At 44.1% G+C, this 14897-nt stretch overlaps 1 protein-coding gene across 1 annotated transcript in view; it reads right to left on the bottom strand.

The window, feature by feature from the left end:
- Positions 1 to 14897, bottom strand: part of DSCAM (DS cell adhesion molecule) — a 621576-nt gene that overhangs the window by 134319 nt on the left and 472360 nt on the right. The window contains exon 11 of the mRNA XM_055313369.1: positions 356 to 552. Within this exon, the coding sequence (XP_055169344.1) occupies positions 356 to 552 (197 nt within the window). The remainder of the gene's footprint in view (positions 1 to 355; positions 553 to 14897) is intronic.

Genomic DNA, 14897 nt, shown 5'->3' on the forward strand with positions numbered 1-14897 from the left:
TCTAAAGCCCATCTAATTTTTCTTTCTGCAGGATGTTAAAACAGGTGCATGGCATAGGATGTCATTCCTCCAGGATTAACTGTCATTAAGACATTCGATTCCTCCCATTTTTTTTTCTATTAGAGTTGTGTTCCCTAGCATGTTCATCATCGTTAATAACACTTAAGATCAAGCACTATTTTTGCAGGCTACTCAATAATATTGTTGTAAAGAGCCAGAGAGAAATGGTTGTTCATAAATAAGTTCTGAAACATTATTTGCTGTTTATCACCCACATGCACCCACTTAGGTGAAAGGATAGGGTTATGCTGCCAATGAAGTTAGATTCTGATCTGCTGTGTTCACCGCGTTTTACCTGCAGAGTAGAGATCACCTCCTCTCCCACCTCCTTGGTGGACACGAGGTAACGGGCCATCTCGGGGTTAATGATCCGGTCCTCCTTCTCCCAGCGGACTATGATGGGCTTCTCGCCATGGGCTGCACAGCTCATTTCTTTCTTCTGACCCTGAGTGGCCAGGGTTGTGTTTGGATAGGACGTGATCATCGCAGGAACTGAAAACCCAAGAGGGACACGACTTATTTGGCAAAGCAGCATTCTTGACTTCCCCGCCATAATGCTTAAAGAGGTGTTTCTCTGAAATAAAATGTTTTCAAGGGACCGCTGAGTGGGAATCATGAACAGAGTAGAGGGAAGGTGGCAGAAAAGTGAAACCTGATGCAATGAGCCCTCATCTCACTCACTCAGAAGTTGCTGCAGGATTTCATATCTGGGGTGTGTGTGTGTGTGTGTGTGTGAGTGTGAGTGTTTATGTGTTCCCAGCCCACTGCAGGCACACGTGGGTCATGGAGCATAGCCCATGTCCCCCAGGACACACAGGAAAATGATTTTTCTTCTGGATAGACCGGAGAGGGAGCTCCCATTAAATGACAGTTTCTAACTATCATTTTCAATTGTGGGGCTCTGAAACCTTACTAATCAACTTAGGTTGGGGCTCTGATCTCTGCTGATGACTCTTTGAGGTGACTTCGAGATATGCCCATCTTCCACAGTTGTTACAAACTATCACAGTCAAATGAAGGCCTCAGACCCACCCTTCTCCCATAACGTATGGCAAGGAACCTCAACCCCAATTTACCAAGAAAACAGAAAGCTTTATTTGTGAACTTCTCAAGTTCCTGCTCTTCCACTTCAAAATTAATTCAAAGACTTCCATTCTTGAAACTATGCTGGATGACATAAGGCCCTGCTCCATTCCACACACCACCTAGAAATGCAGGGCACACAAAATGAGCATCTTTTTAAATGCATACTGAGCTTACAAGAAAGTGAGGGAAATCCCAGGAGCCAGAAACAGAAGTGGATGTTCAAAGACCAGAGGTATTAGGATGTTGGTGCCCTGACTACCTGAGAGGCAGGGAGTTAAAAGTGGGTCCTTCAAACCAGGCTCCTCAAAAAGCTCCATCTCCAGAGCAAGTACTTGCAACAATTACAACAAAATCCACACTGGCAAAGGGAGAAGCAAACTGCCTTGACTTGTGTTATGAGTGAAGAAGAAAAGGTCTCCCCGAGAATCCATAGCTGGGCTGACTCTACATAGATTTGGACTTGGTGTCCTGCTAAAGGGTCAAGATGCTGGTGATCCTACTTTGGCCACAGGCCCGAAGATCCTAGCAAAACAAACACAAACACGCTCCGGAGAGAGGCAAACTCCATCCAGGCCCATTGGAATTCTCCAAGATAAACGTCTGCTGAACATGAGCTAACAAACCAAAAGTGTAAAACACATGAGAAGACAACCCGCTGTGACTGGGAATCAGCCCAAGCACTTCAAATGCTAGAATCATCAGACAGAGACCATAAAATAATTATGGGCAAAATGTTTAAAGAGTTTCAAAAAACACGAGAAGAGAATAAGATGCTCTCAAAAAGGACCGAGGGGATTTGAAAAATAACCGGAATCAATCTGTATGGTTTACCTGTTTTATGCCTCATGTCCACCATCATGGGAAGAAAGGCCCTGCCTGATTTCTAAATCGAGCTCACACTTGTGTGCTCTCCACTGCTCCTTGGGCAGGTGATCAGAGAAACACCATGAAATCTTTTAAGACTGGCATGCACTGGATCCTGTCTTCCCCTACAGAGGAGTGGAATGGTTTGAAACATGCCATAATGAGTAAAAACATCTCCTAGCTCTGTAGCCTGGACGCCCACAGGAGAACCCACACTGTCAGCAGGTCTGTGGCAGAGAGGAGGAGGCACAGAGAGAACAAACTGGGGGAAAGCAGAACTGTGAGTCCCGTGTTTGATCTACAGCTGTGGTATGATTCCTCTTCCAGAACAACTGAGAGGCAGCCAGGCTGGCACCAGTGAGACCAGTGAGCCCCAGCCTTTGGTCCTGATGACTCACTTCCTCTAGCTGCTTCGAGAAAAAAGTTTAATTTTGATCAACAGCTTTATTGAGGTCTCGTTTACATACCATAAAATTCACCTGTTTTAAGTACATAGAGCTGAATGGATTTTAATATTGTGTTAGTTTCCTAGGGCGGTCATAACAGACCAGGGTAAGCTGGGTGGCTTTCAACAACAGAAATCTGTTCTCTCACACTCCTGGAGGCCAGTCCAAAATCAAGATGATGGCAGGGCTGTGCTCCCTCTGAAGTTCTAGGGAAGAATCTTTCCTTGCCTCCTCTGGCTTTTGGTGGCTCTGCTGCTGCTCCTTGGCTTGTGGCTGCATCAATCCCATCCCTGCCCCTACTTCATATCATGTTCTTCCATGAGGGTTTTACTGTCTTCATATGGATTTCTTATAAGGATACTAGTCATTGGACTTAGAACCTACCCTCATGCATTATGACTTCATGTTAACTAATTATATCTGCAAATAACTTATTTCTGCATGAAGTCATGTTCTGAGGTTCAGGTGGGCATGAATTGGGGGGGCAACACAAGCATATTTACATTATCCAACACACACGCATGCATACACACACTATTACAACCCAGCCCAAGTGTATAGAGTTGTATGATTACCACCACATCAGGTTTTAGAGCATTTACATTACCCCAAAAGGATTCCCCTGCCCCTTCATAGTCCTTTCCCACTCCTGTCCCAGGCAACCACTGATGGACATTCTCTCCTTTTTGATTGGCATTTTCTAGACATTTTCTATAAATGGGATCCTGCAGTAGGTATTCTTTTGTGTCTAACTGTCTGGCTTTTTCTCACTGAGTGTATTTTCCAGGTTCATCCATACTGCAGTGTGTATCAGCTCATTGTTTTGTTGCTGAGTCATGGGATTTCCACGTTTTGCTTACTCATCCATCAGTTGGTGCACACTGCTATTGTTTCTGTTTTGGGGATATTATGGATAATACTGCTAGCAATATCTGGGTGCAGGTTCTTGCGAGGACCTATGGTTTCACTTTCTCCAGGTAGATCCCTAGGGGAGGAACTGCTGTGTCACATGGAGATTTTATGTTTCACATTTTGAGAAACTACCACACGGTCTTCCCGAGTGGCTTCACCATTTTTACGATCTCTGTGTCAGAAGACTGAGCACAGAAGAGGAAGGGGGAGGAGTGGTTAGGATTCAGAGTTTATGGTGCGGGAGAGGAAAGTTCCCCTTCAACCACATGTAGGGTAAAGCTGTGAGGTGGGCACCAGCTTGATACCCCATGAAGTAGAAACCCCATGGCCACCACAGTGCTGCCCCTGCAGAGGAGCAGAGTGGTGGTGAGGAAGGTTCCAGGAGAGGTTGACACGTGTCATCTTAGAGGATTAAGCAAACACAGGGGCTGATGCCCTTCCTTCTCTGAGATTGAACAGAAGGCTTCTTGTGGCAACTGAGGAGCAGCACAAGAAGGGTCCATTGAGCTGTGAGCCTGGGATGTCAGATGGGGACTTTTGCAATGTATTCTAATCCCCCACCCCACCGGGGGAAGGGACTAAAGCCCAAGGAGTTCAAGAGCCCCATTAGCTGCTCCTGATAGTCACCCAGAGAGAAGGCTGAACAGGCACTCCATTGGGAGGGGCCAAAGGGAGACATGGTGTCCCTCTCCAAGGGCACCCTTTGTAGGAGAGGAGGCTGGGGAGTCTCCGAGGGAGCAGGGAGCAGAGTAGACCACTCCCCCTCATCTGATACCCTCACCTGCAACTTTGCACCATCCACCATCAAAGGGTTCTAAATGCTGCTGAAAACCTTTGAACAGGAGGTGTGGGGTGTGAACATCCCATGTGTGGAAGGGACAGCTGAAAGAGAAAGCTCACACCTTGACCAAAGGGGAAGTGGACAGGAGCACTGAATACTTGTGCCCTGGGGCAGCGGTGGAACATTTGCTTTCTTGCATGGAGCCTTGTGTGTCATCCCACCCTGTCCATTTCACTGTGATGCACACTCATTATGGCCCTGGGAACCACATCCCTGAACACAGTTATGGGGAGAGGCCAGACCAGCCTGTGAGGCTCTTCTGATACATCTCCTTATCACTTTCCCTTTAAACATAAAGTGAAAGTTTTCTTTAGAGTGGCATTTCTTTCCTGAGTAACCTCAACTGCAGGAAATATAATTATGGGAATTTCTCTCTGGGAAAGATGAAGCAATCATAAACTATGTCTAAGAAATCCAAAAGAGCCCTAAAATATCTACTAAATGCAAACATTTTAGCAGTAGGAGAAAGCTTTAGATGCTCTCTCAAAGTCGCTTCCTGTTTATATGCAGGACAGATGAATATGGTTAAATTGCTTTCCCGCCTATAGCAGATTAAAACCTACCCTGGAGAGAGCAGCAGGCTGCCACAGTGGAGCCACCAAGAAAAGCAGAAATGCCAGAGAGCCCAACGTGGGAGAAGATGAGGGAACAAAACACATCTCAAGATCATAGTGGCCAGGACCGCTTGGGGCTGGCAAACACAGAGTCCCTCTTCCCCTCACCCTGCACTCATCATTCTCCACACCCAGAAGACCATCATCATGAGTTTTCAAATGATGATCCTCAACCACTGAGAAAATATTAAACTGTCCTGGTGTGGTTTGTTTAATAAGAGATAGAACTATTTCAAGTACTTGAGAAGATCTCTTTCCAAAATGGCTAACAGAAAAAAAAAAAACATTTTATGTGTCCAAGAGGGTAAGAGAAGTTGGTTGTGTGGACATTTTATTCATGTGAAGGTGTGTGATGAACTCACATCTCTCCGTTGTCTTCTCTTAAAAAATATCCAAGTAAGGAAGGTGGTAGCGCCGCTTTCCCCCAAGAGATTTGGAGAAAGAATCAGGGGCACCTGTTGAATCCTGGCAGGGCTAGCAGTACATGGACTCTTGGCATGATGTCCTCAGTGGTGGGGTACTGGCTACTTAGAATGTATTCAGGTATGCTCAGTGCATGAAGTTCATCGAAAGGCAATTAAAGTCTTTTATGAGAAGGAATTGGCTCTATGGAATTGACGATGCTGAGTATATTTTATTATTATTTGTACATTTTTTTGGAGATCTGGTGGTTAAACATTTCCTAGCATATGGTAGGATGTATCCAGAAAAACCTGCAGACCAGAAATTAAAACAAAACAAAACAAAACAAAAACAAAAAAAACCAGGAACATCATTTAAAAAAAAAGTGAGGTCCTAGCAGTCAAAATGGGCAGGTGATTTTGGTAGGAAATGCCCTCTGCTTCTTATGCTTCCATGTGGGGGAATCTTCTATTAAAGCAACATTCCTGACCCCTCTCTTGAATGGAGGGGCAGTGGCTAGTCTTATTTGGGAGTTAGGGAGATGCTGATAAGTGTGACAAGTCCCTCCCAGTTATCTGTTGGCCAAGGGCACATATTCTGATCTATAAACTTCCTGTAGTGGAAGAGGATACCCCCAAGCAAGAGATGTGTGTGTCTCCAACTCTGGCAGAGACTGGGTGGCTAAGCCTCCTTGAATATAGAGTATAGCATCTGCAAACACACAGTCTCCAGAAAGCTAAGATCAAACCATCCTTCTCCTATGTCTATCTCTTGCTTGATTCTGAATTCATGGTTATTATTTATTGGACTCTCTGAAATGCAGACAGTAGGTATGGATTGTTGTCTGAGCAGAAATTTCCAGTTGCCTCTGGAAGCCCATTTTCCATTTTTCCCCAGTTTTTAAGAAGAGAAATTATTAAAAATATACCTGAATAAAGGAATGTGTTTTCCTAGTTTTTCTTATAGTTGACTATTGACAGCAAGGCAATAATGCATCTAGGTCTCCTGGGAGGCAAGCTCTGCTGGTTGGAATCCCTTTGGGCTTTCTCTAAATTCCTCCTGTGCCAGCCTGACATCAGGATCTAATACCTGAGTGCTAGCTGTCATCTCCGAATATGAGATGACTCTGGAGATGGGAGTCTGAGTCCTTGATGACACCACAAAGCTATCATGTACAAGCTGGCCTGCCTCACTCCAGAAAACATTTATGTGAGAAGGAAGTAAACTATTATGTTTCTTTATTATTATCTTTGCCTTTTCTATACTAGGAGAGTAAGAATTGTTTTGAGCTGACCTAAATCATAGGTCTTGGCTCTTTGGGAGAATATGGCAGATGGTCTATATTGGAAAAAAAAAAAAAGATTTCTACTGGATGGCTTTGCAGAAAAAGATATAATGTACAGCACATATAGTTTCCAGAGTGATCCCCAGTTGCAAAATTGTTGTTGTAGGTTGGGTTATCATCAGCCTATATAACATGCTAGTTGCCTGAGTGTGAATCTTAGACATGCTGCTTGCTCACTATGTGACCCTAGTCACTTAACCACTCTGTGCCTCCATTTTGTTCTTTGTCACAGGGAGATAATGATTGTTGAGAGATTAACGAAGCCAGCCGACAGCACAGAGTCAGTGCCGTTAAGCATATACTGATGGCGTCTCCATATCTCTGATGGCAGGGACTTATCTCTTCATGCCCTGAAGGTAGGTGGCATCTTCAGATGAGGAACAAATGTGGACTTTAGTTTGGGGTCTGTGGTCTGCTCAGGATTTGGGGCACATCTCCTTCATAAAGCTTCTTTACTAAAAACTTTTTCAGTTTGGGCTCAAATCCATTAACCAAGTTTTTTTTTTTTTTCTCACAAGAGCCAAGTACTAAATCATGATAATTAAAGATCCCACAGCCACCAAACGTGACCTTGCAAAACAGAATAAATCTGTTGTGGGTCCAAGAAGAAAAATATACTTACTTCTCATTTGTCCTCAGAGCTTGGGAACATGAGTTAGAAACTGTGAAACTCACATATAATTGAGCTTTGAAACATGACCCCCCTGTTCCCATCAGTTAGGAGCCTGATTCCTGCTGCCTCCTGAGAAGAACACAGAATGGAGGAACTCTGTGGCAGAGATGGGTTCTAGAAACCAGTTCATGCTAGCAAATCATAGTGTCTTGGGGGTATAAGGGCAACAATGGGGAGGGTTTGCACCCAGGCAGGAAAAAGAAGTTGGTAAATTGGCAGAGAATGAAAACAGAGAAGGAAACAGTCGACAAATCTAAAAGGCAACCTACAAAATGGGAGAAGAAATTCGCAAATGACATGTCAGATAAAGGGCTAGTATTCAAGATCTATAAAGAACTTATCAAACTCAACACCCAAAAAACAAATAATCTAGTCAAGAAATGGGCAGAAGACAAGAAGAGACATTTCTCCAAAGAAGACCTATAAATGGCCAATAGATACATGGAAAAGTGCTCTATATCACTTGTCTCCAGGGAAAATCAAATCAAAACCACAATGAGATACCAATTTACACTAGTGAGAATGGTTAAAATTAATGAGTCAGGAAACAACAGATGTTGGTGAGGATGCAGAGAAAGAGGAACCCTCTTGCACTGTGGGTGGGAATGCAAACTGGTGCAGCCACTGTGGAAAACAGTGGAGGTTCCTCAAGAAGTTAAAAATAGACCTGCCCTACAACCCTGTAATTGCACTACTGGGTCTTTACACCAAAGATACAGATGTAGTGAAACGAACGAGCACCTGCACCCGAATGTTTGTACCAGCAATGTCCATAATAGCCAAACTGTGGAAGGAGCTGAGATGTCCTTTGACAGATGAATGGATAAAGAAGATGTGGTCTATATATACAATGGAACATTACTCAGTCATCAGAAAGGATGAATACTCACCATTTGCACTGATGTGGATGGAATTGGAGGGTATTATGCTGAGTGAAATAAGTCAATCAGAGAAAGACAATAATCATATGGTTTCACTCATATATGAAATATAAAGAATAGTGAAAGGGACCATAAGGAAAGGATGGGAAAACTAAATGCGAAAAAATCAGAGAAGGGGACAAACCATGAGAGACTTTTAACTCTTGGAAACAAACTGAGGGTCACTGGAGAGGAGGTAGGTGGGGGGGGTAACTGGGTGACAGGCGTGAAGGAGGGCACGTGATGAGATGGGCACTGGGTGTTATACACAGTGACGAATTATTGAAAACTACATCTGAAACTAATGGTGTACTATATATTGGCTAATTGAACTTAAATAAAAAAAATAAAACAGAGAAATTTCCTATGAGGACTTGGCAAGTCCATGGTATTTTATCATTTCTTCTTCTGAGAGTGAACCCGTTCTGAAATAATGGGTTTTTCCCTACCTTATACTACGTGAGGGAGCAAATCACTATGTACTATGAAGGCTGCTGTTGGCCCAGAGGTAACTTCCTACTGCTTTGAAAACAATCCACTGGAAGAACATGTTATTGCTCCCTAAGAAAAATGCAGTGTTACTCTGAGGACTTTTTTTCTGTTCTTTCCTTTTCCTCATAAGGAAAAGCTTAACTGCATTCCATATGGGAACCATGCCTTGATGAAATAGCCTCTGGCTTGTCCGAGGTTTGCCCATCTTACACTGCAAAAGATGCTTCTCTTCCTACTCACATTTCTCCTTTGGAAGAGTGTCCCACCAAAATAGGTCTGGTGAAAAAATTCAGCATTTGGTCAGAAATGTGCTGACCAGCCCTTGTTCTCCTATCCCACCCAAATCTTTTCAGCCCTGTAAGGAAATGGTCGAAAAGGCTTTTTAAAAATGGATCATTATCATGGCTCCTTGCAATGTTAATGTTTGACGGTATGACCTTTCCACTTGTCATGGTCATGGGTGCTGAGAGATGACATGTCAGCGAGCAGGGCTTTTTGCAAGGATTTTGGAAGTATAACAAATGGATGGGGTAATTTAACAGGGATTGGTACCATGCAGAGGCTGTGGGCAAACCCTGCTGGTGGGGGCAAAGGAAATCTAGACCAAGAGAGCTTTGTTCAGAGACTGTGTGCTGTGTGCTCCCCCTGCAAAATTACCCGCTAAGGAAGTTGCCATTTTATATCACGATAACATTGGTTTGTAAATTTCCTTCATAAACCATGATTATCATTTAACAGTATCTCAATATTCAGGAAATCTGCGTTCTTATGGCTCAAGGGAACATCACCTGACCTACTTTCTGCAAAGTAGAAAGATGCAGGGGTGTAGTGCAGCCACTGCCACAGGCCAGGGAAAGCTATGAACACTGCAGCTCAACACACACTCATGAGATGTGACCTATTTAGCGTGAAATTGGCAACTGTGGAAGGATTTACACCATAGACATTGGCAAACACTGCAAGTCAGGGCTCTCTTCCCTTTCTCCACCCCCAACAGGTTTTGCTGTTTAACACTGATCAGAAGACAGCATAGGGGAGTGTGTCACCATATTGATGCTTTTAAGGGGTGTTCTCATAATACAGGGACACTGAGGAGGTGGTGAGTTCACCTGAGAGCCATAACCTATGCATAACAGTAAACTCTATGAGTGTGAACAGCACATCACTGTGTGTTTCGGTAGGTGATATGGTGAAGAGGGGATGCATATGTTGCTTTCTCAACTCAGGGATATTGGAGGTTGGACATTTATATTAACCACTGATATTCAAGATTAGTTCCAAATATTACTCTTGTCTTTTAATGGCACAAAACCAATTCTAATACATTTTTTTCTTTTTTTAAAAAAATTATTCATGAGAGACACAGAGAGAGGCAGAGACAGAAGCAGAGGGAGAAGCAAGCTCTCTGTGGGGAGCCCATTGCGGGACTTGATCCTGGGACTCAATCCCGGGACTCTGGGATCACTACTTGAGCCAAAGGCAGGAGCTCAACCACCGAGCCACCTAGGGGCCCTTATTTTTTTTATTTCTTTTTTCCCTCCCCAGCTGTGCTGAACTAGCATAGAAAAAGAAGCAAAACAAAATACCAAGCGGCCTGGATAATCTCTAACTAGACAACCTGCCCATCATGATCACCTGGTTCAATTCCTTCATTTTAAGAAGAGAAAACCCAAATAGAGAAGTGGGTGTCAAAGCCCTGGAAAGGAGTCAACCAGGATCTGACTTAGATTTGAATCCTATCCTAAAACCACCATTACCATCATCAATATTGATCCCAATAGAGAATGGCTAACCTTCCCGATGACCTAGGACTTCCCATGTTTGAGCAGGCAAGCCCTGCCTCCTGGGGAAGGGGGAGTCCCTCAGTCTTTCACTCTGTCCAAACAGAGGCAGCAGAAGAGGGTGTGGTCCGAGGATAAAGCAACAAGGTTGCCCCAAGGCCCAAGCTGGAAAACAGAGGCAGGGGCGAAGGGCTTATGGTTAGGAGGGCCAGGGAGGTAGATGTTCTCAGACATGAACACATGTTTCAAACCCACTTTTTCAAATATTTCTTTTTTCTTTTCTTTTTTTTTTTTTGAGAGAGAGATGGGGAAAGGGCAGAGGGAGAGAGAATCTTAAGCTGATTCAGTGCTAGAGGTGGAACTGCCTATTGTGGGGCTCAATCCCCAAACCCTGAGATCATAACCTGAGCCTAAATCAAGAGTTGGATGCTCAACCGACTGAGCCACCCAGGTACTATTTTCAAGTACTTTTTCCTACAACTCGCCCCCTACATTTGACTGGAAAAAAATTCAAGCATATGGAAAATTGAACAGCCATATACCCACTGCCTGGATTCCACAATGAATATTTCATGCACAGATTTGAGTCTAAAATTATTTCAGTGTTTCTCATCAGCCAATCAAAATGTACTGAATGCAGAATTTTCATTATTTTATCTTAAAATAGACTGGCTGAAAACATGAATCAGTGAGCATCCCAAAGATCTCTAAGACACTAAGGCACTAAGATGGCAGCCCTCTTCCTGAATTCCACTGCTTGGGGTGGAGACCCACTGCACGTGCTTTCCTCTGGACTCTGCGGATACAACTTGGGGTCTGGTGCCACTCTCACACATATCATATCAGAGGGCGACATGTGAGGGGGACTCAGAGCAAGGAGCCTGGACCCCAACCTCACACCATCCAGGACATGCTATGAGTGGGAAGAACCGCTGACGGCCCTGGGCCTCTGTTGTCTTTCCTGACTCCCTAGAGGGGGCTGAATGGGACCAGACACTCTCAACCTGGGCTGTATCTCAGGAGTAGGAATCACTTGAGTAGTTTTAAAAATAGACTAGTGCCCAGGTCCTACCCCAGACCAACTGAGTCAGAGTCTCTGGGGGCTGGGGTTCAGGAATTGGTTTATTTGAAGCTGTCCAAGTGATCCTAATATACAGCCTGGGCTGCAACAATTCTGTGGGGTCAGCTCTCGAGCCTTTGAGAGCTCTCATGCTCCTCTGCATTTCCTGTCTCTTTCCTTCCCATTCTGCCCCATTATTCCCCTTCCCACCTTCCTTCCTTAATTTTCTCACCTTCTTTTCTCTCTCTCTTTCTCTAACAACAACAACAACAACAACAACAACAACAACAACAGCTAACTTGTGTGAGTGCTGACCTTGTGCCGGAAACTTTCTCATAAGCACCACGTGTATTTAACCCATGTAACAACCTGATGGGATAGACATTCTGGCCATAGAAATGACCCAAGATCTATTTGTAAGTTTCTTTTTAAGTAGATTCTAAATTTTGCTATAAATATGTGTGAGAGATGTAGAAATAATATTTTTAGCAGGTTCATTGGATTTAGATTTATATTAACAGATGCCCATGCAGATGATCCAAGAGAACCATACACAAATACCTATCTTGAAGTGGGAGAAAATAAAGTGGAAGCAAATGCTAAGATTCATTTAATATCTAGCATCTTCTTCCCTTTATATTTATAAGCAAGGACACAGAGAACCAGAGGGTTTAAGGCTGATTACATTGGAACACATGCCCTTTGCACTCCTTTCCTACCCATAATCCAATGATCTATTTCATCTTGTAGGATTTTTTTTTCTTAGAAAGCATCTTTAAATTTTTTTATTTAAACTCAATTTAGTTAACATACATGCACCCCGATGTTTATAGCAGCAATGTCCACATCTTGTAAGATTTTTAAAACATCAGTTTCACCATGAAAGTAATGCAGCAAAGTTATCTTCTTTAATATCTAGCATAAACAGTTTTCCCCACCCTGCCCTCCCTGGAATTCTTAATTCCATTTACCCATACTAAAAGAGGATTGGGCAAGGGACGTAATAAGCCTAGAGCCATGCAACTAGGAAGTAAATGGGAAATCCAAAAGGGGACCCTAGATCTCCTGAATCCAAGTGCAAGGTCTCTTTGTCCAGCCATAGTGGAGAACCAGAGGCTGGCCCTCTTCAGAACACAAGGTATGAGGCAGCCAGAGCATCCTTGGAAGCCCCTGGATCTGGGAGATCCAGATTGGGGGAGATTCATTTGGGGGAGACTCTCCATGATATCTTTGATGGTTCCAGTTCCTCAGCTGCAAAATAACATCCCTCCGGTAAGCCTACTGTATTTTTGAGACTGCTTGGCAGGACTGGCCACATGATTTCTGGACTCAGAGCAAAATGAAAATGTGGGGCCCTTTGTTCAAAAAGCAGGAAAAAGGTGGCATTCAAGTTCTAAAATATAAAGCTTTTTTTCATTCTTGTGTGGTCTCTCTCTCCCCACATGTCATAATGGTTTACATTTTCTATTTAATGTTGTGTTCCCTTGGGCTTGGGGCTGGCCGAGTCCCGGCCTTCCCAGGCATCTGGATAAAGCCTGGGACTTGGCATACATATGTGTGCACCAGACCAGCTGCCAGGTCCACCTTCCACCAGAATGACCATCATACTTGGATCTTGGAAGCGTGATCCTGACGGTATTCTGAGTCACCTTCTGAAAGCTCCTGGTGTTGCCACCTCCAGGCAGGGAGGGAATGGAGATGCTCTAAGGAGCCTGACCTTGATCTTCCAACACACCCTAAGGTCTCGGGTGAGGAGGACATTGGGGATTGTTGATGGGTGATTGTAGGAAGGGATAGCCTGAGGCTCAGAGAATGGGAGAACCAGGAGATAGGTGGCAGTGGGAGGTGGATGATCCTGGAGCTGAGGTTCTAAGTCCCCAGTTCAAGCTCCAGTGTTCCATCAGACTTCACATACAAACACAAATGTAAAGACAAAGTATTAAGAATCTCAAGAGGGCAGCTGAAGAACATTAAACCCCAAGTATAGGGCCCTTGAGAGCTCAGGGGCTCATGCCACTGAACTTATCACGTACCCAAGATACTGACCCTGCAAGCTGATGTGTACTCAGCCTTTTAGGCAGCCGCTGCTGTTCTCTAGTCACCTGATGGGAGAAAAGAAGCTGAAAGGAGGCAGTCTCTTGGGCAAGATTTGGGCATAACCAGCCACAGTTTGGAAGATGTGCAGCCAGCGGCCTTCTTTTTTCTCTATTGCTATGATGAAGGGCATGCACGCAGGGCAAAGCCTAATGAGAAAAGTGGTTAATCCCTTCTGATACAATACAACCTGACAACATTATCTTTCACTGTAATTTGTGTAATTATGGTTCCTGTCCTGGCATCACCTGGAGCCAACAAGGAGCCCACAGTCACACTTTCCAGCCACAGCAAGCACATGTCCTCCCAGCACACCTAACATCAAAGTTACCATCTCTCTCTCTCTCTCTCTCTTTTTTTTTTTTTTAAAGATTTTATTATTTATTCATGAAAGATACAGAAAGAAAGGCAGAGACACAGGCAGAGGGAGAAGCAGGCTCCCTGTGGGGAGCCCAATGTGGGACTTGATCCCAGAACTCCAGGGTCACGACCTGAGTCAAAGGCAGACGTTCAACCACTGGGCCACCCAGGTCCCCTAAAGTTACCATCTTAACCACTTCTAAGTGTACAGGTCAGTGAGGTTAAGTACACTCACAGTGTTGTGCAACCATCACCAACGCCTGTCTCCAGAACTCTTCCATCTTCCCGAACTAAAAGTGGGTCCCCTTTAAAAACTAACTCCTATTCCCTCCTTTACAGTCCCTGGCACCCACCATTCTCCTTTCCATATCCATGGATCTGACTCCTGAAGGGACCTCACAGAAGTGGAATCCTGCAGTATTTGTCCTTCTGTGACTGACTTATTTCATTTAGCATAATGTGATCATGGTTCATCCATGTCATAGCGTGTGTCAGAATGTCCTTCCTTTTATAGTCTGAGTAACATCCTATTGTGTGTTTATGCCACATTTTGTTTATCCGTTCATCCATCCATGGACCCTTGCACAGCTTTCACCTTTTGGCCATTGCGAATAATGCTTCTATGGTCATTATTCTTGAAAACACCTACAGCACTTTGCAAGAGAAAATGGTTTCCAATTCTGTGCCCGCTTCTTCTCAAGGCTTTCAAAGGCTGAGTGGCTTTTTCTCTGTCTGGGGTCCCTGCCTCTCAGCTTCATCTCCATTTCTTCATCTGTAAGAACAATGAGACCTCCAGCCTCCTGAGGCTGTGATCAGGATTAATGAGATTATGTTAGTGGAACCCACTGAGTGTGTCAGAAGAAAGGCCCCGCAGAAACACAAAGTGCTATTATCACTGCTGCAGAATCAAAAATTCCTCCTGTCCAAATACTTATTGTTCATAAAAG

This window comes from Nyctereutes procyonoides, unplaced genomic scaffold (genome assembly GCF_905146905.1).
Source record: "Nyctereutes procyonoides isolate TBG_1078 unplaced genomic scaffold, NYPRO_anot_genome, whole genome shotgun sequence".
Lineage (NCBI taxonomy): Eukaryota > Metazoa > Chordata > Mammalia > Carnivora > Canidae > Nyctereutes > Nyctereutes procyonoides.